General features: G+C 41.7%; 7 protein-coding genes and 1 pseudogene across 8 annotated transcripts; 2 read left to right on the top strand and 6 right to left on the bottom strand.

Moving 5' to 3' along the window:
* Positions 1-13: 13 nt before the first annotated feature.
* LOC136947733 (gap junction Cx32.2 protein-like) lies at positions 14-2,318 on the bottom strand. The gene is made up of 2 exons (XM_067241891.1): positions 2,296-2,318; positions 14-1,728 (listed from the first exon to the last, which is right to left on the bottom strand). Exon 2 carries the CDS (start codon positions 1,711-1,713, stop codon positions 883-885), a length of 831 nt encoding a protein of 276 aa, XP_067097992.1. The 5' UTR covers positions 1,714-1,728; positions 2,296-2,318; the 3' UTR covers positions 14-882.
* A 1,161-nt stretch (positions 2,319-3,479) lies between these two features.
* On the top strand, positions 3,480-5,205 carry LOC136947140 (gap junction Cx32.2 protein-like; annotated as a pseudogene).
* A 215-nt stretch (positions 5,206-5,420) lies between these two features.
* LOC136947138 (gap junction Cx32.2 protein-like) lies at positions 5,421-7,610 on the bottom strand. The gene is made up of 2 exons (XM_067241007.1): positions 7,576-7,610; positions 5,421-6,634 (listed from the first exon to the last, which is right to left on the bottom strand). Exon 2 carries the CDS (start codon positions 6,609-6,611, stop codon positions 5,838-5,840), a length of 774 nt encoding a protein of 257 aa, XP_067097108.1. The 5' UTR covers positions 6,612-6,634; positions 7,576-7,610; the 3' UTR covers positions 5,421-5,837.
* A 7-nt stretch (positions 7,611-7,617) lies between these two features.
* LOC136947620 (gap junction Cx32.2 protein-like) lies at positions 7,618-9,046 on the bottom strand. The gene is made up of 3 exons (XM_067241747.1): positions 8,911-9,046; positions 7,942-8,487; positions 7,618-7,706 (listed from the first exon to the last, which is right to left on the bottom strand). The coding sequence occupies exons 1-3, from the start codon at positions 9,044-9,046 to the stop codon at positions 7,618-7,620; spliced, it is 771 nt and encodes a 256-aa protein (XP_067097848.1).
* Positions 9,047-11,637: 2,591 nt separating this feature from the next.
* On the bottom strand, positions 11,638-13,988 carry LOC136947712 (gap junction Cx32.2 protein-like). Its single transcript, XM_067241857.1, has 2 exons — positions 13,966-13,988; positions 11,638-13,404 (listed from the first exon to the last, which is right to left on the bottom strand). The coding sequence occupies exon 2, from the start codon at positions 13,387-13,389 to the stop codon at positions 12,559-12,561; it is 831 nt and encodes a 276-aa protein (XP_067097958.1). The 5' UTR covers positions 13,390-13,404; positions 13,966-13,988; the 3' UTR covers positions 11,638-12,558.
* Positions 13,989-14,971: 983 nt separating this feature from the next.
* LOC136947748 (gap junction Cx32.2 protein-like) lies at positions 14,972-16,929 on the top strand. 2 transcript variants are annotated; one of them, XM_067241919.1, is made up of 3 exons: positions 14,972-15,179; positions 15,631-15,775; positions 16,077-16,929. In XM_067241919.1, the coding sequence occupies exons 2-3, from the start codon at positions 15,647-15,649 to the stop codon at positions 16,716-16,718; spliced, it is 771 nt and encodes a 256-aa protein (XP_067098020.1). In that variant the 5' UTR covers positions 14,972-15,179; positions 15,631-15,646; the 3' UTR covers positions 16,719-16,929. The 2 variants fall into 2 exon arrangements, with proteins under 2 accessions (XP_067098020.1, XP_067098021.1); XM_067241920.1 differs by having other exon boundaries at positions 15,008-15,179; positions 15,634-15,775.
* Positions 16,930-17,248: 319 nt separating this feature from the next.
* On the bottom strand, positions 17,249-19,661 carry LOC136947747 (gap junction Cx32.2 protein-like). The gene is made up of 2 exons (XM_067241917.1): positions 19,543-19,661; positions 17,249-18,465 (listed from the first exon to the last, which is right to left on the bottom strand). The coding sequence occupies exon 2, from the start codon at positions 18,458-18,460 to the stop codon at positions 17,687-17,689; it is 774 nt and encodes a 257-aa protein (XP_067098018.1). The 5' UTR covers positions 18,461-18,465; positions 19,543-19,661; the 3' UTR covers positions 17,249-17,686.
* Positions 19,662-20,507: 846 nt separating this feature from the next.
* Positions 20,508-22,865, bottom strand: LOC136947746 (gap junction Cx32.2 protein-like). The gene is made up of 2 exons (XM_067241916.1): positions 22,821-22,865; positions 20,508-21,878 (listed from the first exon to the last, which is right to left on the bottom strand). Exon 2 carries the CDS (start codon positions 21,853-21,855, stop codon positions 20,974-20,976), a length of 882 nt encoding a protein of 293 aa, XP_067098017.1. The 5' UTR covers positions 21,856-21,878; positions 22,821-22,865; the 3' UTR covers positions 20,508-20,973.
* Positions 22,866-23,413: the final 548 nt, after the last annotated feature.

Genomic DNA, 23,413 nt, shown 5'->3' with positions numbered 1-23,413 from the left:
TTTTGTACTTGTTTTTAAACATAACTTGTTATACAGTCATGCTGTGTTTGGAAACAGAGTGCATAAAATGTTTACCTCAAACTGCAAAAAAAAAAGAAAAAAAGGACAAAAGACCAAACAGCTAAACTCACAAAGTTAGTATTCCACGTTAGAAAACAGAAAATCATACCTGGAAAGTTACTGAGAAGCAGGAAGAGAGCCCTAAGGGACTTTGCTATCACCCATGTGTGTGGAATAGTCTATCAGTTTGAGATTGAGGAAAAAAAAGAAAAAAAAGAATGATAATATCGATTTAGACAAATAAACTAATTATATCTTAAATTATTTAATAGAAAGATACTTTTTTTATCAGGACATGTTGTCCAAAGTGAATTTTAATTGGCCTTGTGTGAGTTATTCCATGTAGGCAGGTCTATGTGAATTAGGCTACTACGTATTGAGTCGTGATTAAGATATTTAAAATTAAGTTGGTTTACCTTATCAATGAGACATGCGCCGTCTCTCAAGAGACATGGATAAATAGAGGCCGTCAAATCTACCTGAAATCGGCCGCTGACGTGTTCAACATTACTTAGTGTATAGCGCTACCTAGGGGACTTCCGGGGAACCAGACTTTAAAACAAACCGGAACTCTTTTATTTTCCTTCAAGAAGAAAAACAAAGACGCATTTGTTGTTGAACTTATGTCAATAAAACGATCTAGTGAAATTGGCAACATCCAGAAAGGAATTTGTAAGCAATCAGCCAGAAGAAATCAAAACAAATACACATTTTCTCCACTCATCTTTCACATTTGAACAGATGGGAACCATAGCAACAAAAGTATATAACCTGGACAACATAACACACAATCACCAGCAAAATCTTTTTGGGATGCCTGTCTCAGGTATCTTTCTCTTTCTGTTCTTCAGGACAGCTGGCTCCAGGGGTCTGCAGAGGATAACTCTCCGTGTTGGGGCAGATGGGACTGTAGAGGCTGGCTGGGGTCCCTGCAGAGTTCATCAGGTACGCTTCCTTCAAGGCCTTCTTTGTTCGATTCCTTGTGGTGCAAATCAGGTAGAAGACCTCGATGAAGTTCAGTAGCAAGGACAAGCAGGCCACCACCAGCATGAAGATGATGAAGATGGTCTTCTCTGTGGGCCGGGACATGTAGCACTCCACCACACCACCTGGACAGGGGTCTATAGAACACTTGAAGTAGGGGATCATGATGAAGCCGTAGAGGTAGTACTGGCCCACAATGAAGGCCACCTCCAGGCCAATCTTGAAGAACAGCTGGGCAAAGTAGCTGCGCAGGAGAACACCTCGGATCTTGGTTTTCCCGTTGTCGTCTGTGTACTTGAGCTTCTTCATCCCCGGGAAGACCTTCGGGTTCTGGTTTTGGATTTGTTCCTTTATCTTCTTCTCCTGGTGGATCACGTGGATTGCATGACCCAAGTAGAGCAGGGTCGGTGTGGAGACAAACAGGATCTGGAGGACCCAGAAGCGGATGTGTGAGATGGGGAACTTCCAGTCATAGCAGGCATTCAGGCAGCCAGGTTCGTTCTGGTTGCAGTAAAAGTCAGAGTGTTCATCACCCCAGACACTGTCTGCTGCAACACCCAGAACCAGGATCCGGAAGATGAAGAGGACGGTCATCCAGATCTTGCCGATGGGCGTCGAGTGACTCTGGACCTTGTCAAGCAGAGAGGAGAGGTAGGACCAATCCCCCATGGCTGCAGAGTGTGTCTGGATGGAGAGGATGTAGAACAGGGTCAAAGTTAGTTTTTTTGGATACCACACATGGGTCTTATATGATTACATTGTTTTTCAACTTCTAAATTAATTAGAAAAGCAACAAGGGTCTAAATATGATTTTACATCCTTTCAAATACTTTCACGATTCATAAAATATGCTTTGAATGTCTGGTCTAGTTCCATTTAAACAGACAAAACCAATGACTCACATCTTTAAAAGCATCTGATGCAAGTTTAGTCTAAAAACAGAATTCTAAAAACCGAAAGGGATATTTCATTACGGTTTATAGCAGTAAACAGTATGCAGGGGTGAAAGCTGATGGTTTTTAATTGTAAAATAAAAAAGACAGACATTTTGTCTGTAATTTTCATTCCAAAAGAAGGAAATATTTCCTTTATAGTTATTATGCCATCTAACAACATACCAAAACGGGTTTTCTGTAAAACAATAAAGAGTTTTGGGATGTTGTTAGATGGCATAATAACTATGAAGGAAAGATTTCCTTCTTTTACATAACATTTTCTGAATTAATTACAGCATCAACCTTGTTAACTCACCTTGTGCCTAGCTTAACTCAGAAAGGCATGTCTTCTCGCAAATGGAGAGAAATTATGTTGATGAAAATCTGAATTGTAGAACTCCTTTAGAGAGCTGGAAAGGGAAGTTACCAGACTTATATATCCAGAGTTTGTCCAACTGACTCAGCAGTGTCTCCTTGGCGTGTTTGCGGTCTTGTCTCTTAACCAATCAGACTTGGTTTTAAATGGAATTTGAGAATAAGCAGTTTCATCACACATCCTTTTCCTGCTAAAAGTTTAAGAACTCCCCCTCCCAGCTGGTCTGAACAGGTGTCAGTAGAGTAGAGTATGCTCTCATTCTATCAGGGGTACATTTTGTATTGTGAACTCAGTAGGAAGCACATAGAGGCCCAATATGAGGAGCTTTGGGTTGAGGGCCGAGGGTGTTTATAGACAGGACTACCCTATGTGACAAGGATAACACACAGGCAGACACAGGGGTTGGTAAGCCTGTGGACGTTGATTGAGAGAACGGGGAGAGGCTGGAAAAGGTACGCACCAAGGGTCTCAGGTCCACCTTCTCCCTCGCTGACCACTCTCTCCCGGGAGGTGTGGTCCACTCTCCCTTTCTGGCTGGCACTGTCTCCAGGGCTCTTTGGAGCTACCTGGAGATGAGCTGCCACTTGAATGATGGTGGTGAATTATGTCCCAGTAGGTGTAGTTTGAACGAGCTGACCGCAGCTGAATCCCTGTACGGCCACTCCTCAAAATAGGAAATACATTAATTTTCGATTTTGGTGGATGGTGGTGATTCATGTGCTGTCTGACATTTTGTACAAGAAGGTTTTGGAGCGTTGTTAACCATAAACTTGTTATGGTGACCATGACATTACCCAACGTGTGATATTTCAACACAATTTTCAGTTAAGGCGTGGGTTTGATCATGGGAGAATGACAGGCTAACCACTGATTTGCACAGAACAGTTCTGCATGGTAAGAGTGGTCAGGTGATCATTGAGGTCTGACTATGTGTGAGACGTGAGGGAGCAGTAACTGGGAGCTGGGGAGCTGTTCACTGGAGGCAGAGCCTGACTAGACATCTATAAGAGGAAAGAGCGTCTTGAGGAAATGAGATTGGAAGAGAGAATCAGAGACAGAGAGGGAACAAGAACGAAAGAGAGAAAGAGAGTGAGAGTGTCAGTGGTCATTGAACACTGGAACAGTGTTCGCTTCTGAGGTAGGACAGTTGCTCTTTGACAAATGTGATCGTTTTTTGAAAATGCTAACTACACTTGTAATAATACTACATTGGTTGTCAGTTGTAATTGTGGTTTATTTTACTCAGTGTTTTCATTCTGTTTTCAAAGCTGAAGAGACCCTGTTTTAGTATGCAACTTTAATGTTTTTTTATTTTAAATAATCATGTCATATTGCAGAATTTCTATAAGAATAAGTAATATGGAATTGTGTCAATTTATCAAATTACTTATTGAATTTCTCCCTATATTACCATGGGAATCATCTAAATGCAAGATTCATCATGTAAATCATGTGTTAATCACCATATAAATCACACTGATAATCACCATGTAAACCCCATTGTAAATCGTCTTGTAAATCACATTACTAATCACCATGTAAATCACTGTGTTAATCACGGTCCTGTGTTCATGTAAACCTGTGTTCAGCAGCATCCCAGTCATCATGGGGGACTGGTCGTTCCTGGCCTCTCTTCTGGACAAGGTTCAGGCCCACTCCACAGTGGTGGGGAAAGTCTGGCTGACCGTGCTGTTCGTCTTCAGACTCCTCATCCTCTTAGCTGGGATAGATAAGGTCAGTGGGTGACCATCCTCTAAACAGGGAAATCTCATAGTTATGTTAAATGTGTGAATGAAATGATGATGATACGGGTCAAAACTGACCTGAGATCTATAAATCACAGCACACCATTAAGAATCGTATATTTTCTCCTTACATCAATATTCAACTAATTATTACTGTATAACTATATAATTGACCCATTATTATGTCGAGTAAATTTGACATTACATGAATAAGTGGTTTAGAGAAAGGGGAAAAAGGGCAGTGTGTGGTCGTTTGCATGTGCTAACATATGGATCTTTTCTTTATGAAGGTGTGGGCAGATGAGCAATCCCGCATGGACTGCAACACCTTGTCTCCTGGCTGCAAGAACGCCTGCTACGACCACGCCTTCCCCATCTCCCATATTCGATTCTGGGTCTTCCAGATCATCTTCGTCTCCATCCCCACCCTCGTGTACCTGGGTCACGTTCTGCACATCATCCACAAGGAGAAGAAGCTCAGACGGAAACTCCAAGAGCACAAAAGCTCCTACGGAAAGTTGAAGCTGCCCAAGTACACGGACGAGAACGGCAAGGTGCACATCTGCTTGTCAGCTACATGGCTAACATCTTCTTCAAGATCTTGTTTGAGGTGGGCTTCATCGTCGGGCAATACTACCTCTATGGCTTCGCCCTGCCCCTGAAGATAGCCTGTAAAGGGTACCCCTGCAAGCAGCATGTGGAGTGCTTCATCTCCAGGCCCACGGAGAAGACCATCTTCATCATCTTCATGCTGGTGATGGCCTGCGTGTCTCTGCTGCTTAACGTGGTGGAGATGCTGCACCTCATTGCTACTAAGCTGAGCTGCAAAAAGAAAGAAAGACAATCGCTGACCGGGTCAGAGATGTACGCTCTGAAAAATGGGTTGGAGATCCGACAGTTTGACAAGACAACCCTCTGCTGAAACCCAGGAGGCTGAAGTACCGTGACACTCAGCTTTTTGACTCTTATCTGTGTATGTTTTTACCTTTCACTTGAATGCCCTAGATGTCACTATTGAACAATGTGAAATGAAAGACGTGCTATCCTCTGTGATTGTCAATATGTGCCTTATTCTTCTATCAGCATATTTGTTTTATGAAATAAAGTAAACAAACTGTTGATTGAAATTAAGGACTAATATTTATTATTTTTCAAGTAGTCTAGTTATGTTCTCTGTCTGGATTTCAGATGGACAGTACGTGATGTAAAAGAGGAAATAACTACTGATATCTGCTCGTAGTTGCAGTTACATCTAGTTCAGACACTCCATGACGAGCAGATACACAAGTAAATAGTACTTAGAAATGACAAGCAACAGGTGTACTTAGACCTTTTATTAACAACAGTATACATAGGTTTTAGTAAAACTTTCAAAATATACAAAAATTACACATTGTACATTAAAACTATTAATATAATTATGATATTTATTTTTCCAGTATTTTAGGAAGGTACAGATATTTTTTGAGCAAATCATTACTAGAAGAGGAATTCTGATGATAAAAGCATTGGATACTTCCTGAAATCAGGTCAATAATCTGAGCATATCAGATTAATTGTGTTGAATTCAGTTGAACATACATACATCCAATATCACAGCAAAACACAAAACAGATCCATGCAACTTGATAGATCAGTGATTGGCTAAATACCATGAATGTCGTTATTAGGCATGTCAGGGTTGTGGACAGATGAAGACTTAAGGTGTAGCGATGTTGATGAAGATGGCAGTTAGTTCTAGGCCGTACTGGATATGTGTAGACTGAGCTTCTCGTTCCTCATCAGAGTTCCACCATTGAAGCGTTGCATGGTGAAGGTGGAGGGCGCGGCCTTACGACGACGTCTCACCCGAGTGCACAGCAGGTAGAAGATCTCAGCGACGTTCATCAGCAGGGACACACACGCCACCACCAGCATGAAGATGATGAAGATGGTCTTCTCTGTGGGCCGGGACATGTAGCACTCCACAGTGAAGGGGCAGGGTGCTCTGGAGCAAGGGAACATGGGAACCATGATGAAGCCGTAGAGGTAGTACTGGCCAATGATGAAGGCCAGTTCTAGAACGATCCTGAAGAAAATGGTCGTCATGTAACTGGCCAGGAGGTTTCCCTTGATTTTGACATGTCCTCTCTCATCACTGTACTTGGGGACTTTCAGACGCTCACCAGTCGTGTTGGCATTGAGACGCTCCCTCAGCTTGTTCTCCTTGTGGATGACGTGGAAAACGTGGCCAAGGTAGACCAGCGTTGGCGTGGAAACGAAGATGATCTGGAGGACCCAGAAGCGGATGTGCGAGATGGGGAAGGCGTGGTCGTAGCACACGTTCTCGCAACCGGGCTGCTTGGTGTTACAGATCATGCTGGACTGCTCGTCGCCCCAGACGCTTTCCGCCCCGGCCCCCAGGACCATGATCCTGAACAGGAAAAGGACACTCAGCCACACCTTGCCGATCACGGTGGAGTGGGTCTGGACCTTGTCCAGGAGAGAGGACAGGAAGCCCCAGTCACCCATCTTTACAGATTCTCAATGGATATCTGGAAAACATTAGATGAAAATACACACATTAGTCAGGAAGTAAGATAAGGAGATGGGAGAAACTAGATCTTTGGAGCATCCTGGTCACCTATGGGGGACAGCTTGGGTGTGGTCCCATTGGTTAGATTCTATCTCACCTATGGAATACCTGCATGAGTCTCAATTCACACCAGTGATCCTCACCTGGATCACAAGGTATAAAGCTCATAATAAGTGGTAAAAACTCAATGTGAATATGTCCCTTCAAAACCAGGATCCCAGTGACTGAGCTCAGGGTTGGTGCAGAGCAGGTAGGAAGACTAGGGTCCAACTTATCCATGAGTCAGGAGGAAATACTGTCAATGTGTTCTACCTACCTAATCTTTCCTTAATCATTAATATATAGTATTAACTCAATGATCTTAATGAGAGTTATATTTAGATAGTACATTTACAACAATTACTGATGGACTGACAAACTAAAATTCTGTACCTTGTAAAAAGGTTCTCTAATTGAAAGTCTTACAGTTTGAACATGTAAGTTGACAGGATTGTTGATAGAATGCTATGGCAAACTAACTGATCCCAGCAAACATGGTGTCAGAAAACAATTAGTTTTAAATGTAAATTTTGTTTCTACTTTCAGTTTCATGTTTTCTAGCTAGAATCACAGTTTAGCTATAATGTTAAACACTAAAATGTTATAAACATGTAGACTTCTGATAGTTATGTTGCAAGGACTTATTAATGAAGACTATTTATATTTTTGTCATAGAAAATATCCCATAATCACATGTGGTTCTAAATAATCAAGAAATTGTCTTTTTGTCAAGCAATGCTATTGCAAGTATAATGCAGTCATTGTTCTAGGAAGGTTTCAAATTGGAAGCACACTTGATTATCTAGATAAATACCATGAGATTATTGGCGATAGAAGTACAAAGTAAATTCTGCCTCTTACCTGGACAGTGAAAGAGAAGACTACATTGGCTTACACTGATCGCTAACTGCTGCTGAACCTTTTGCTTTTGGGGGCAGGTTGTAAGCATTGCATAACACTGATCTGGGTAGCTGTCACGTAAAACATCTCCATACAACTCCAGCAGAGTAGGTGTATAATTATTAACAGAGGACAAAAACAATAATCATTTTATCTTTGGAATGTTACAACAAATGTGACTATACATAAGATAAAAGATGTTTCACAATTTTTATAAAGTGGAGTGCCAAGGTTAGCGCACACTCTAAACACAAAAACAACACACCAATTCCAACCTGAAATAATGTGATGAAATGAGAACTTTATGGTTTGTGGCAAAGAATGGTGCGACGTTCATCAGCAGGGACACACACGCCACCACCAGCATGAAGATTATGAAGATGGTCTTCTCTGTGGGCCGGGACATGTAGCACTCCACAGTGAAGGGGCAGGGTGCTCTGGAACAAGGGATCATGGGAACCATGATGAAGCCGTAGAGGTAGTACTGGCCAATGATGAAGGCCAGTTCTAGAACGATCCTGAAGAAAATGGTCGTCATGTAACTGGCCAGGAGGTTTCCTTTGATTTTGACATGTCCTTTCTCATCACTGTACTTGGGGGCTTTCACCATCTCATCACCCTCGCTGGCATTGAGACGCTCCCTCAGCTTGTTCTCCTTGTGGATGATGTGGAAAACGTGGCCAAGATAGACTAGCGTCGGCGTGGAAACTAAGATGATTTGGAGGACCCAGAAGCGGATGTGTGAGATGGGGAAGACGTGGTCGCAGCACACGTTCTCAAGCTGCTTGTTGTTACAGATCATGTTGGACTGCTCGTCGCCCCAGACCTTCTCTGCCCCGGCTCCCAGGACCATGATCCTGAAGATAAAGAGGACTGTGTAATTGATTTCAATAAAGCCCTTGGGTTGTGCTTGATTTATCGTAATATTTCAGACTCAATGAAACCAACAGTATTATAGAAATGTCCAGTCTACACTGAGCTAAAGTGAAGTAAATAAAATGTATGTATTCGATGACTATGTAATGTTTTACCTTAGACTATGTATAGGCAAACGAGAGCATATTCTATTTTACGGGTTATTAAAACATATTTATCTAAGACTAGACTGTAAAAAAAGAGGAAATGAGACAGAATGTCATGACATCTGTTATTAGACCGGTTTGCTGAGTTTGCATTCAAGTACAGGGAGCGGTGTTGGCTCAAGTGTTGTGGTTTTAGAGCGAAAACAGCATTCTAAGCATTTTTTGGCATCAGTGCTTCAGCTTCTTCATCTCAGTCTTCTTCAGGGGAAAGCACCTTCAGCACTTCCTCCTTCCTGTTGAGCTTCTGCTCCTTCCTCATCAGGTAGAACACATGCGCTAGGTAGAGGAGCGTTGGCGTAGAGACAAAGATAATCCCTCCCCAGCCTCTCCATAGCACTCCAGTCACCCATCTTCACCAAGCCTTAGCTACACACACAGAGAGAAAGGTAGAGAGGGAGAAGGAAGGTTAGTTTGACTTCAGTATGAACGCGTCATCAAAAGAAACACTGAACGCCTGCTAAACACACAGACACCTATGTATGCTCCATACTTGGGAGGGGGTGGGTTCACTGGCTGGGGGAATTGCTTTGAGAAGAGGAGGCAAGTGAGTGCTCTGTGGTTATGCTGTATTGCTCCCAAACAATGACCTTTATCCTCACCCAATCCTCACCTTGATCATCAGAGATAAGATACAATCATGTCTGCAGTCTGTGAGCTTGGAGGGGTGACAACACCGGATACACGTCCATCTCTGATATAGACAGCCTGGCCTTACACACTCACACGGCCTGGGCTTAAAATGCACACACACACACACACAGCTTGGACCCACACACACACACAGCTTGGACTCACAGACACACCACCCAGCCTGGACCCACACACACACAGCCTGGACCCACACACACACAGCTTGGACCCACGCACAAACCACACAGCCTGGACTCACACACATACAGTCTGGATGCAAACACATGCACAGTCTAGTTTCAGACACACTACCTTCTGCACACAGTGCTCATGAAAGTCTTCTCCACTCTGTAAAGCCTGGTCCTAGACTGGCTAAGCTGACGAGGCCTCCAGCCTCCTGGATGATCTGTGTCCAGATAACTGGCAACAGAGCGGTTTAAGGAATGACCAAAGAACATGACAATGGGTCAGTGAAGACATTCAACAAGTATATTGGTAGAGTCAAATGGAGTTCACAAGGTCATTAGGACTGGTCACAAGACATGATTAATGATAACCCTTCAGGACAGGAATACTGTCCATGGAAATACAACACACAACACCTGCTGTTGCCTGCCAGCTTTCTTAACACAATGCATGTTCCGCCACTTAGAACATTCTTAAAAATTGATGAGAGCATTCTGAAGATGAGGGCAAGTGACATAAAATCCCGCCAGTTTCTACTTGAGTGAGTCGGTGGCCCCATTAAATGTATATAGACAGTAGTATTACAATGGCCCTCACAGATTCTGCTCACACAACAATGGTTGCCCCAGACAATCCATTTCAGATTTATATTTTTTTCTTTGAGAACTCATTTAAATTGTAGTCTTTGATGTTAATCTTAAATGATCTCAAACCTAAAAGTACTGACATGAAGACATCCAGTGAGGTTCATAAGTTGGCTAATGTTTGAAAGCTTTGAGTTTTTTTTCTTTATAAGTGCAGCTAGTTCAGGCAGGGCAATTGGGCAGCGCGCATCATCCGCTCATTACCACACCTGTGTTAGCCAGCACAAGCCCATTGGGCCACGTCCGATAAGACGGCATTAAAAGGCCACGCGGATACGCACACACACGCACACACACGCACACACTCAGCCCATTTGTTGCATGATCAGGGCTGCTGCCGCCCTCCACCATCCCCTTCTCCCCCATGCTGTCTGTATGTTCTATCCATCAGGGGGATTATATCTCTCTTGCTCCCTGCCTCATATGTCATGTATGTAGGCTATGTGTTGCATCGAGGAGTGCTTCCCTTAGATCATCCACTCCGCCAAAGTCAAATCTACATGTCAACAATAAATGCTCAAATCTAATACGTGATTGTCTTGACTGAACTGTATTTCTTTATTTAGGATGATTTAAAAGCCCTCACCCCTGTCCAGACGCAGAAACCTTTAATAGGTCTCCTGTCAGAATTCAATCTTATTGGAACACAAAGTCCAGGTGAGATAAAGATATGATTATAGAAATGTCTGTTAAATATGCAAAAGAATAATAAATCCATGTCCATAATGAACAGACGCATTGCTTGTGCGCCTTTGCTTTTTGGAGCGAGCTTCTTGTATATTCAAAAAGAACCAAGTGAGGATCAATGCTAAATACCATTGTATTTCCGTTAAAGGTGTAAATTTATGGAACAGCTGTCATGCCGAACTAAAAATATGTGGGTCCTATTTAAACTATTTAAAAATAATGCAATGAAATTATATGAAACAATTTAAAGAGTGATAGATGAACAAGCTGCTTTTGTTGTATTTGGACTGTGCAACTCTATTGCATAAGAAATATTAATGTTTTTTTGTATTCTGTTCATATCTGATTGTCAACATAATGATGTAAGACAATAATTATTTCTATTTATTGTTAAGATATGAGATGTATTCATAAAGGGTAGGCATTATAAGCATGAGCTTCAGCCTACACCTGTTTCAGACTGATGTAAATATGCTTTTGTTTGTTAGCTCAACTGTATGAAACTAAGTTGTTTGTCTGAAATAAACCAAACTATTACTATTACTATTAGCTACTATTCATTGCGTGCTGGAGAAAGAGTACAGTAAAATGCTTAAGGCTATTTATCCTGGCTACTAACAGACTGTTTCAACTTAAGGGAAGGGATAGAGAAAATATACGTATAGGAAAAGAAAACGCTCATGTAAACTAAATAAGGGAAAGTAAAAAATGTGCAAAATCAAGAAGAATTTAGGAGACATTCAAACTTTTTAGAGTTACAAATAAGATAAAATACATCATGAATGTCTACTGCGGATGCGGGATAACTGAATTAAGAATGTTTTACTTGTTTTTAAACATAACTTGTTATACAGTCATGCTGTGTTTGGAAACAGAGTGCATAAAATGTTTCTGAGCATTACCTCAAACTGCAAAAAAAAAGAAAAAAGGAAAAAATACCAAACAGCTAAACTCACAAAGTTAGTATTCCACGTTAGAAAACAGAAAATCATACCTGGAAAGTTACTGAGAAGCAGGAAGAGAGCCCTAAGGGACTTTGCTATCACCCATGTGTGTGGAATAGTCTATCAGTTTGAGATTGAGGAAAGAAAAGAAAAGAAAAAAAAGAATGATAATATCGATTTAGACAATTAAACTAATTATATCTTAAATTATTTAATAGAAAGATATTTTTTTTTAGCAGGACATGTTGTCCACAGTGAATTTTAATTGGCCTTGTGTGAGTTATTCCATGTAGGCAGGTCTATGTGAATTAGGCTACTACGTATTGAGTCGTGATTAAGATACGTAAAATTAAGTTGGTTTACCTTATCAATGAGACATGCGCCGTCTCTCAAGAGACATGGATAAATAGAGGCCGTCAAATCTACCTGAAATCGGCCGCTGACGTGTTCAACATTACTTAGTGTATAGCGCTACCTAGGGGACTTCCGGGGAACCAGACTTTAAAACAAACCGGAACTCTTTTATTTTCCTTCAAGAAGAAAAACAAAGACGCATTTTGTGTTGAACTTATGTCAATAAAACGATCTAGTGAAATTGGCAACATCCAGAAAGGAATTTGTAAGCAATCAGCCAGAAGAAATCAAAACAAATACACATTTTCTCCACTCATCTTTCACATTTGAACAGATGGGAACCATAGCAACAAAAGTATATAACCTGGACAACATAACACACAATCAGCAGCAAAATCTTTTTGGGATGCCTGAGTCTCAGGTATCTTTCTCTTTCTGTTCTTCAGGACAGCTGGCTCCAGGGGTCTGCAGAGGATAACTCTCCGTGTTGGGGCAGATGGGACTGTAGAGGCTGGCTGGGGTCCCTGCAGAGTTCATCAGGTACGCTTCCTTCAAGGCCTTCTTTGTTCGATTCCTTGTGGTGCAAATCAGGTAGAAGACCTCGATGAAGTTCAGTAGCAAGGACAAGCAGGCCACCACCAGCATGAAGATGATGAAGATGGTCTTCTCTGTGGGCCGGGACATGTAGCACTCCACCACACCACCTGGACAGGGGTCTATAGAACACTTGAAGTAGGGGATCATGATGAAGCCGTAGAGGTAGTACTGGCCCACAATGAAGGCCACCTCCAGGCCAATCTTGAAGAACAGCTGGGCAAAGTAGCTGCGCAGGAGAACACCTCGGATCTTGGTTTTCCCGTTGTCGTCTGTGTACTTGAGCTTCTTCATCCCCGGGAAGACCTTCGGGTTCTGGTTTTGGATTTGTTCCTTCATCTTCTTCTCCTGGTGGATCACGTGGATTGCATGACCCAGGTAGAGCAGGGTCGGTGTGGAGACAAACAGGATCTGGAGGACCCAGAAGCGGATGTGTGAGATGGGGAACTTCCAGTCATAGCAGGCATTCAGACAGCCAGGTTCGTTCTGGTTGCAGTAAAAGTCAGAGTGTTCATCACCCCAGACACTGTCTGCTGCAACGCCCAGAACCAGGATCCGGAAGATGAAGAGGACGGTCATCCAGATCTTGCCGATGGGCGTCGAGTGACTCTGGACCTTGTCAAGCAGAGAGGAGAGGTAGGACCAATCCCCCATGGCTGCAGAGTGTGTCTGGATGGAGAGGATGTAGAACAGGGTCAAAGTTAGTTTTTTTGGATACCACACATGGGTCTTATATGATTACATTGTTTTTCAACTTCTAAATTAATTAGAAAAGCAACAAGGGTCTAAATATGATTTTACATCCTTTCAAATACTTTCACGATTCATAAAATATGCTTTGAATGTCTGGTCTAGTTCCATTTAAACAGACAAAACCAATGACTCACATCTTTAAAAGCATCTGATAGTCTAAAAACAGAATTCTAAAAACCGAAAGGGATATTTCATTACAGTTTATAGCAGTAAACAGTATGCAGGGGTGAAAGCTGATGGTTAAATTAAATGTAAATTAAAAAAGACAGACATTTTGTCTGTAATTTTCATTCCAAAAGAAGGAAATATTTCCTTTATAGTTATTATGCCATCTAACAACATACCAAAACGGGTTTTCTGTAAAACAATAAAGAGTTTTGGGATGTTGTTAGATGGAATAATAACTATGAAGGAAAGATTTCCTTCTTTTACATAACATTTTCTGAATTAATTACAGCATCAACCTTGTTAACTCACCTTGTGCCTAGCTTAACTCAGAAAGGCATGTCTTCTCGCAAATGGAGAGGACTGATGTTGATGAAAATCTGATCTGAATTGTAGAACTCCTTTAGAGAGCTGGAAAGGGAAGTTACCAGACTTATATATCCAGAGTTTGTCCAACTGACTCAGCAGTGTCTCCTTGGCGTGTTTGCGGTGTTTGTCTCTTAACCAATCAGACTTGGTTTTAAATGGAATTTGAGAATAAGCAGTTTCATCACACATCCTTTTCCTGCTAAAAGTTTAAGAACTCCCCCTCCCAGCTGGTCTGAACAGGTGTCAGTAGAGTAGAGTATGCTCTCATTCTATCAGGGGTACATTTTGTATTGTGAACTCAGTAGGAAGCACATAGAGGCCCAATATGAGGAGCTTTGGGTTGAGGGCCGAGGGTGTTTATAGACAGGACTACCCTATGTGACAAGGATAACACACAGGCAGACACAGGGGTTGGTAAGCCTGTGGACGTTGATTGAGAGAACGGGGAGAGGCTGGAAAAGGTACGCACCAAGGGTCTCAGGTCCACCTTCTCTCCCTTGCTGACCACTCTCTCCCAGGAGGTGTGGTCCACTCTCCCTTTCTGGCTGGCACTGTCTCCAGGGCTCTTTGGAGCTACCTGGAGATGAGCTGCCACTTGAATGATGGTGGTGAATTATGTCCCAGTAGGTGTAGTTTGAACGAGCTGACCGCAGCTGAATCCCTATACGGCCACTCCTCAAAATAGGGAATACATTAATTTTCGATTTTGGTGGATGGTGGTGATTCATGGGCTGTCTGACATTTTGTACAAGAAGGTTTTGGAGCGTTGTTAACCATAAACTTGTTATGGTGACCATGACATTACCCAACGTGTGATATTTCAACACAATTTTCAGTTAAGGCGTGGGTTTGATCATGGGAGAATGACAGGCTAACCACTGAGTTGCACAGAACAGTTCTGCATGGTAAGAGGGGTCAGGTGATCATTGAGGTCTGACTATGTGTGAGACGTGAGGGAGCAGTAACTGGGAGCTGGGGAGCTGTTCACTGGAGGCAGAGCCTGACTAGACATCTATAAGAGGAAAGAGCGTCTTGAGGAAATGAGATTGGAAGAGAGAATCAGAGACAGAGAGGGAACAAGAACGAAAGAGAGAAAGAGAGTGAGAGTGTCAGTGGTCATTTACACACACTGGAATTGAACAGTGTTCGCTTCTGAGGTAGGACAGTTGCTCTTTGACAAATGTGATCGCTTTTTGAAAATGCTAACTACACTTGTAATAATACTACATTGGTTGTCAGTTGTAATTGTGGTTTATTTTACTCAGTGTTTTCATTCTGTTTTCAAATCTGAAGAGACCCTGTTTTAGTATGCAACTTTAATGTTTTTTTATTTTAAATAATCATGTCATATTGCAGAATTTCTATAAGAATAAGTAATATGGAATTGTGTCAATTTATCAAATTACTTATTGAATTTCTCCCTATATTACCATGGGAATCATCTAAATGCAAGATTCATCATGTAAATCATGTGTTAATCACCATATAAATCACACTGATAATCACCATGTAAACCCCATTGTAAATCGTCTTGTAAATCACATTACTAATCACCATGTAAATCACTGTGTTAATCACGGTCCTGTGTTCATGTAAACCTGTGTTCAGCAGCATCCCAGTCATCATGGGGGACTGGTCGTTCCTGGCCTCTCTTCTGGACAAGGTTCAGGCCCACTCCACAGTGGTGGGGAAAGTCTGGCTGACCGTGCTGTTCGTCTTCAGACTCCTCATCCTCTTAGCTGGGATAGATAAGGTCAGTGGGTGACCATCCTCTAAACAGGGAAATCTCATAGTTATGTTAAATGTGTGAATGAAATGATGATGATACGGGTCAAAACTGACCTGAGATCTATAAATCACAGCACACCATTAAGAATCGTATATTTTCTCCTTACATCAATATTCAACTAATTATTACTGTATAACTATATAATTGACCCATTATTATGTCGAGTAAATTTGACATTACATGAATAAGTGGTTTAGAGAAAGGGGAAAAAGGGCAGTGTGTGGTCGTTTGCATGTGCTAACATATGGATCTTTTCTTTATGAAGGTGTGGGCAGATGAGCAATCCCGCATGGACTGCAACACCTTGTCTCCTGGCTGCAGGAACGCCTGCTACGACCACGCCTTCCCCATCTCCCATATGCGATTCTGGGTCTTCCAGATCATCTTCGTCTCCATCCCCACCCTCGTGTACCTGGGTCACGTTCTGCACATCATCCACAAGGAGAAGAAGCTCAGACGGAAACTCCAAGAGCACAAAAGCTCCTACGGAAAGTTGAAGCTGCCCAAGTACACGGACGAGAACGGCAAGGTGCACATCAGGGGGTCTCTGCTTGTCAGCTACATGGCTAACATCTTCTTCAAGATCTTGTTTGAGGTGGGCTTCATCGTCGGGCAATACTACCTCTATGGCTTCGCCCTGCCCCTGAAGATAGCCTGTAAAGGGTACCCCTGCAAGCAGCATGTGGAGTGCTTCATCTCCAGGCCCACGGAGAAGACCATCTTCATCATCTTCATGCTGGTGATGGCCTGCGTGTCTCTGCTGCTTAACGTGGTGGAGATGCTGCACCTCATTGCTACTAAGCTGAGCTGCAAAAAGAAAGAAAGACAATCGCTGACCGGGTCAGAGATGTACGCTCTGAAAAATGGGTTGGAGATCCGACAGTTTGACAAGACAACCCTCTGCTGAAACCCAGGAGGCTGAAGTACCGTGACACTCAGCTTTTTGACTCTTATCTGTGTATGTTTTTACCTTTCACTTGAATGCCCTAGATGTCACTATTGAACAATGTGAAATGAAAGACGTGCTATCCTCTGTGATTGACAATATGTGCCTTATTCTTCTGTCAGCATATTTGTATTATGAAATAAAGCAAACATACTGTCGATTGAATTTAAAAGACTAATATGTATTATTTTTCAAGTAGTCCAGTTATGTTCTCTGTCTTGATTTCAGATGGACAGTACGTGATGTAAAAGAGGAAACAGCTACTGATATCTGCTCGTAGTTGCAGTTACATCTGGTTCAGACTTCCTCTCACTTTAACCCTAGTTAATCACTGAGATATATACACTCTTTATGATGAGTCCAGTCAGTTAAGTGGTATTGGGAGCATGTTCAATATGAGGTGGGGTAATTTCAACATTGTTATATAGTATGTGTTTTAATGCATTGACGAGCAGATACAAATAGCACTTAACATGACAAGCAATAGGTGTACTTACACCTTTTATTACGTAACAAGAGTATACATAGGTTTTAGTAAAACTTTCAAAATATAGAAAAGAACACATTGTACATTTAAATACATTTAAAACACATTTGCTTGTTATTCCAGTATTTTAGGAAGACAGAGGTTTTATTTCGAGCAAATCATTGACAGAACTTGAAGAATTCTGCTGATAAAAGCATTGATTTGGATACTTCCTAAAATCAGGTCATTAATCTGAGCATAACTTAAGTTACAGTTTAATTACTGAGTGTTTAATTCATTTGAACATACATCCAACATCACAGCAAAACACGAAATCCATCCATGCAACTTGATAGATCAGTGATTGGCTTGTAATACCATGAATGTCGTTATTAGGCATGTCAGGGTTGTGGACAGATGAAGAGTTAAGGTGTAGCGAAGTTTATGAAGATGGCAGTTAGTTCTAGGCCGTACTGGATGTGTGTAGACTGAGCTTCTCGTTCCTCATCAGAGTTCCACCATTGAAGCGTTGCATGGTGAAGGTGGAGGGCGCGGCCTTACGACGACGTCTCACCCGAGTGCACAGCAGGTAGAAGATCTCCACCACGTTCATCAGCAGGGACACACACGCCACCACCAGCATGAAGATGATGAAGATGGTCTTCTCTGTGGGCCTGGACATGAAGCACTCCACAGTGAAGGGGCAGGGTGCTCTGGAACAAGGGATCTTGGCAACCATGATGAAGCCGTAGAGATAGTACTGGCCAATGATGAAGGCCAGTTCTAGAACGATCCTGAAGAAAATGGTCGTCATGTAACTGGCCAGGAGGTTTCCCTTGATTTTGACATGTCCTCTCTCATCACTGTACTTGGGGGCTTTCACCATCTCATTACCCTCGCTGGCATTGAGACGCTCCCTCAGCTTGTTCTCCTTGTGGATGATGTGGAAAACGTGGCCAAGGTAGACCAGCGTCGGCGTGGAAACGAAGATGATCTGGAGGACCCAGAAGCGGATGTGCGAGATGGGGAAGGCGTGGTCGTAGCACACGTTTTTACAACCGGGCTGCTGAGTGTTGCAGATCATGCTGGACTGCTCGTCGCTCCAGACCTTCTCCGCCCCGGCTCCCAGGACCATGATCCTGAAGATAAAGAGGACACTCAGCCACACCTTGCCGATCACGGTGGAGTGGGTCTGGACCTTGTCCAGGAGAGAGGACAGGAAGCCCCATTCCCCCATTGTGTCTGATGGATAGAAGGAGAAGGAACAGAGAAGGAAAAGTCATTCATATAATTTATATTGGTGTTGAAAACATGGTGTTTATGTTACACTTTAGTAACACATAAAATACCAATATATGAATGTACTATCAGTGGCACAATATTTGAAATAAAGGAATATATGATTTTAAAGGGGAGGCAAGAAGGATTGTGTAATGTATTTCAATGAAGCACTTGGGGTGTGCTTGATTTACCAAGATTTTTCGGACTCAATGAAACCAACAGAATTTTAGAAATCAAGTCTATACTGAGCTACAGTGAAGTAAATAAAATGTATTCAATGACTATGTAAAAACTATTTTTACCTTAGACTAATGGGTAAAACAGACCATGTTCTCTTTTAGGGTTTAGTAAAACATATTTATCTAAGACGAGACTGTAAAAAAAGAGTTGCACAAGTAGAGACAGAATGTTTTGACATCTGTTATCAGATTGGTTTGCTGAGTTTGCATTCAAGTATAAGGAGCAGTGTTTGATAAAGTGTTGTTGTGTTAAAGCAAAAACAGCATTTTAAGCATGTTTTTGCAACAGTTCCCAATTTCAGCCTTGTGTCATAGAAATAGGGTAGAGCCTGATTAAAAACAACAACATGATTTGGACAATCTGAAACATTTCTCAAGTATGATTAATAGAAAGGTTCCATGTTCACATCCTGAGAGGGATCAGAGATCCATGGTACTGACCCCTCCAGTGGCACAGGCTCCACAAAACGTTTTATCTGCATAAATGATTGACTGAGGCTAAGTAAGTACTGAATACTGGCCAGCAGAAAAGGCTGACAGAAAAGTAACCAAATCCTGACAAATACAATGTCAAAATGTAGGGTAAGAGTTACTTTTTCATTTTCTTAGGATAATGAAATCAAGTATGGTTTACTTCAGACAGAAAACATTACTTTTTATTATATTTTGTAACATAAAATATTGACTGGTATGTAGTGAAAGTAGATAATTCCCACATTAATTGTTGTACAAAATATAGACTAGAGAAGCATAATTTTTTACTACATTGAGAAAAGGGCTTAAACTTGAAAATCCTTACCTCTAGATGATCTGTGGTTCAACACAGCAAACAAGTCAGCCCCTGCACAGCCAAATGAAGTCTGTGCAGTGTGCACAACCTGACTACAGCACCTTGAACTTTAGTTTACTGTTCATGCAGCCTGTCACGTTGTTGTTTGTGACATCTGGAAAGGGTAGAGCTGCTGGGCAGAGTTGGGGTGGCCCTGCCCTAGGATGACTGTGTTGGGTTAATAAGTTCCCGAACTATGAGAAACCAATTCCATTTAACCAAAGATAAGTTAAGGATAAGTAAGTTCATCAATAGTCATAAATCATTCGTTGCCTACTCACCCCACCACACCCCTGTAAGTCAATGATGACCTGAGAGGGTTATTGATAGGGATACTGTTACATACAGCAAGGGACACAGAACCATCCTTTACAGAGCTACAGTCTTATGATCCAAGTCTTATAATTTGATAGAAAAACGTGTACTTTTATGGAGTGAGTCAATTTAATAACATTTAAAGTCTTGAGAATCACCTAGAGTATATTGCTTCCTAAAAAGACCCACCCAAAATCCCCCTTTGAGGCCCCAATAAAACACCCTTTGTTGACACTATCCTGGCCCTTTTTTAATCTCCCGTTATTACATATGGGGTAGGGTCTCTCAAATAACATCTAACCAGACGATCACTGGAACATCTGGTTTAGTTATTGGACAGACTTTGTTCTGACCTATCTTATCATGAGTTGAAACATAAAAATGACATATTAGTATTGTCTTAGGTAAGCCCCTTTGTATTGTGAGTGGAGGAATAGGAGGATAACTCCTCATTACCAGGTGTTCATCCTTCAGGGGTAATCACTCCTTGGTCATCACAACCTTGTTGTTACATGATGTTTCGACAAATTATGTTTTTGACTTGTGATGTGTTATTTTCACTGGCTGTAAAGAAAAGCCTAACGTATACAAAGAATGTGCAAACTACGTAGACAGCAGTTTTAAGAGCTTTATTCATGTTCTCAGAAGGATACTTAAATACAGCATGAAGCAGTGTGGAATACTGAACTATGTCTTAGTTCACCACTTAAGGGGGTTATGTAAATAAATATTGATGTACATTTATTTTTTATTTCAGAGAGTGGGACCTGACCAAATTTGTCAAAGTGTCCACAGTTGCAGTATAAAAAAAAAAAAAAATGACTAAATGTATAACCAAGTTATGTTAACACTTAAAATGTTTCATACAAACAAATCAGTGCATGTGTTTCAGATCCACAATTGAGTGTTTCAGACATAAGAACAACATATGAAAACGATCCCCATCACTGTCAAAGTACCAGTGTAAAATTAACAAATATAGTTTTTTTCCCCCGAAAGAAAACAAAAAAATGTGATTCTGTTCACCATAAAAAATATATAAAATACATTTATAGATATTTATAATTATTCTCTAACCCTTTCACTCTAACCCGTATGCTCTCTCAGCGAACGTTTCTCCTCTTTGGCTCCATCCAGGCTTCCTCCAATGCTTTGGCCACTCTCAAACTCCTGGTTCATCCTGTTCTGCCTCAGCGGTTCTTCCGCATCCAGTCCCCCCCCCCAGCCGGGTGCCACAGACAGGCTTGCCGGGTTCTCCAACGAGTTGATGTGGTGCGTTCCTCTCTTGGATTTACCACATCTCACCCGAGTGCACAGCAGGTAGAAGACCTCAGCGACGTTCATCAGCAGGGACACACACGCCACCACCAGCATGAAGATGATGAAGATGGTCTTCTCTGTGGGCCGGGACATGTAGCACTCCACAGTGAAGGGGCAGGGTGCCCTGGAGCAAGGGAACATGGGAACCATGATGAAGCCGTAGAGGTAGTACTGGCCAATGATGAAGGCCAGTTCTAGAACGATCCTGAAGAAAATGGTCGTCATGTAACTGGCCAGGAGGTTTCCCTTGATTTTGACATGTCCTCTCTCATCACTGTACTTGGGGACTTTCAGACGCTCACCAGTCGTGTTGGCATTGAGACGCTCCCTCAGCTTGTTCTCCTTGTGGATGACGTGGAAAACGTGGCCAAGGTAGACCAGCGTCGGCGTGGAAACGAAGATTATCTGGAGGACCCAGAAGCGTATGTGCGAGATGGGGAAGGCGTGGTCGTAGCACACATTCTCGCAACCGGGCTGCTTGGTGTTACAGATCATGCTGGACTGCTCGTCGCCCCAGACGCTTTCCGCCCCGGCCCCCAGGACCATGATCCTGAACAGGAAAAGGACACTCAGCCACACCTTGCCGATCACGGTGGAGTGGGTCTGGACCTTGTCCAGGAGAGAGGACAGGAAGCCCCAGTCACCCATCTTTACAGATTCTCAATGGATATCTGGAAAACATTAGATGAAAATACACACATTAGTCAGGAAGTAAGATAAGGAGATGGGAGAAACTAGATCTTTGGAGCATCCTGGTCACCTATGGGGGACAGCTTGGGTGTGGTCCCATTGGTTAGATTCTATCTCACCTATGGAATACCTGCATGAGTCTCAATTCACACCAGTGATCCTCACCTGGATCACAAGGTATAAAGCTCATAATAAGTGGTAAAAACTCAATGTGAATATGTCCCTTCAAAACCAGGATCCCAGTGACTGAGCTCAGGGTTGGTGCAGAGCAGGTAGGAAGACTAGGGTCCAACTTATCCATGAGTCAGGAGGAAATACTGTCAATGTGTTCTACCTACCTAATCTTTCCTTAATCATTAATATAGCAGAATGAACTCAATGATCTTAATGAGAGTTATATTTAGATAGTACATTTACAACAATTACTGATGGACTGACAAACTAAAATTCTGTACCTTGTAAAAAGGTTCTCTAATTGAAAGTCTTACAGTTTGAACATGTAAGTTGACAGGATTGTTGATAGAATGCTATGGCAAACTAACTGATCCCAGCAAACATGGTGTCAGAAAACAATTGGTTTTAAATGTAAATTTTGTTTCTACTTTCAGTTTCATGTTTTCTAGCTAGAATCACAGTTTATCTATAATGTTAAACACTAAAATGTTATAAACATGTAGACTTCTGATAGTTATGTTGCAAGGACTTATTAATGAAGACTATTTATATTTCTGTCATAGAAAATATCCCATAATCACATGTGGTTCTAAATAATCAAGAAATTGTCTTTTTGTCAAGCAATGCTATTGCAAGTATAATGCAGTCATTGTTCTAGGAAGGTTTCAAATTGGAAACACACTTGATTATCCAGATAAATACCATGAGATTATTGGCGATAGAAGTACAAAGTAAATTCTGCCTCTTACCTGGACAGTGAAAGAGAAGACTACTTTGGCTTACACTGATCGCTAACTGCTGCTGAACCTTTTGCTTTTGGGGGCAGGTTGTAAGCATTGCATAACACTGATCTGGGTAGCTGTCACGTAAAACATCTCCATACAACTCCAGCAGGGTAGGTGTATAATTATTAACAGAGGACAAAAACAATAATCATTTTATCTTTGGAATGTTACAACAAATGTGACTATACATAAGATAAAAGATGTTTCACAATTTTTATAAAGTGGAGTGCCAAGGTTAGCGCACACTCTAAACACAAAAAAAACCTGAAATAATGTGATGAAATGAGAACTTTATGGTTTGTGGCAAAGAATGGTTAAACACATTTGGATCAGTTAAAAATGAACCTCTGATTCTAGGTCAGGTTTCAGACATGATCAGCAAAACAAAGTGGCTTGATGTGACTTGAAATAAATGCCATTGTGTGTTATAGGACTTAGATATTGACCATTTGGATGTACTTTATTGCATAGTTGTAATGTATATTAAATTACATGTATTAACTACATTTATTACATGTAGATGGTGAGATTGTAGAGATAAACTGCAGTAGGAACAT

Source organism: Osmerus mordax, chromosome 8 (assembly GCF_038355195.1).
Source record: "Osmerus mordax isolate fOsmMor3 chromosome 8, fOsmMor3.pri, whole genome shotgun sequence".
Classification (NCBI taxonomy): domain Eukaryota; kingdom Metazoa; phylum Chordata; class Actinopteri; order Osmeriformes; family Osmeridae; genus Osmerus; species Osmerus mordax.
This window is presented reverse-complemented; position numbering and strand designations above follow the sequence as displayed.

Bases quoted from the DNA above. Each gene is read 5' to 3' on its own strand.
- LOC136947733 (XM_067241891.1), bottom strand. From the start codon at position 1,713: ATGGGGGATTGGTCCTACCTCTCCTCTCTGCTTGACAAGGTCCAGAGT.
- LOC136947138 (XM_067241007.1), bottom strand. From the start codon at position 6,611: ATGGGTGACTGGGGCTTCCTGTCCTCTCTCCTGGACAAGGTCCAGACC.
- LOC136947620 (XM_067241747.1), bottom strand. From the start codon at position 9,046: ATGGGTGACTGGAGTGCTATGGAGAGGCTGGGGAGGGATTATCTTTGT. The intron at 8,488-8,910 runs GTGCTTTCCCCT...TCAATTACACAG, and splicing joins GGAAGGAGGAAGTGCTGAAG to TCCTCTTTATCTTCAGGATC. The intron at 7,707-7,941 runs CACCATTCTTTG...GCTGGAGTTGTA, and splicing joins GTCCCTGCTGATGAACGTCG to TGGAGATGTTTTACGTGACA.
- LOC136947712 (XM_067241857.1), bottom strand. From the start codon at position 13,389: ATGGGGGATTGGTCCTACCTCTCCTCTCTGCTTGACAAGGTCCAGAGT.
- LOC136947748 (XM_067241919.1), top strand. From the start codon at position 15,647: ATGGGGGACTGGTCGTTCCTGGCCTCTCTTCTGGACAAGGTTCAGGCC. The intron at 15,776-16,076 runs GTCAGTGGGTGA...TTCTTTATGAAG, and splicing joins TCTTAGCTGGGATAGATAAG to GTGTGGGCAGATGAGCAATC.
- LOC136947747 (XM_067241917.1), bottom strand. From the start codon at position 18,460: ATGGGGGAATGGGGCTTCCTGTCCTCTCTCCTGGACAAGGTCCAGACC.
- LOC136947746 (XM_067241916.1), bottom strand. From the start codon at position 21,855: ATGGGTGACTGGGGCTTCCTGTCCTCTCTCCTGGACAAGGTCCAGACC.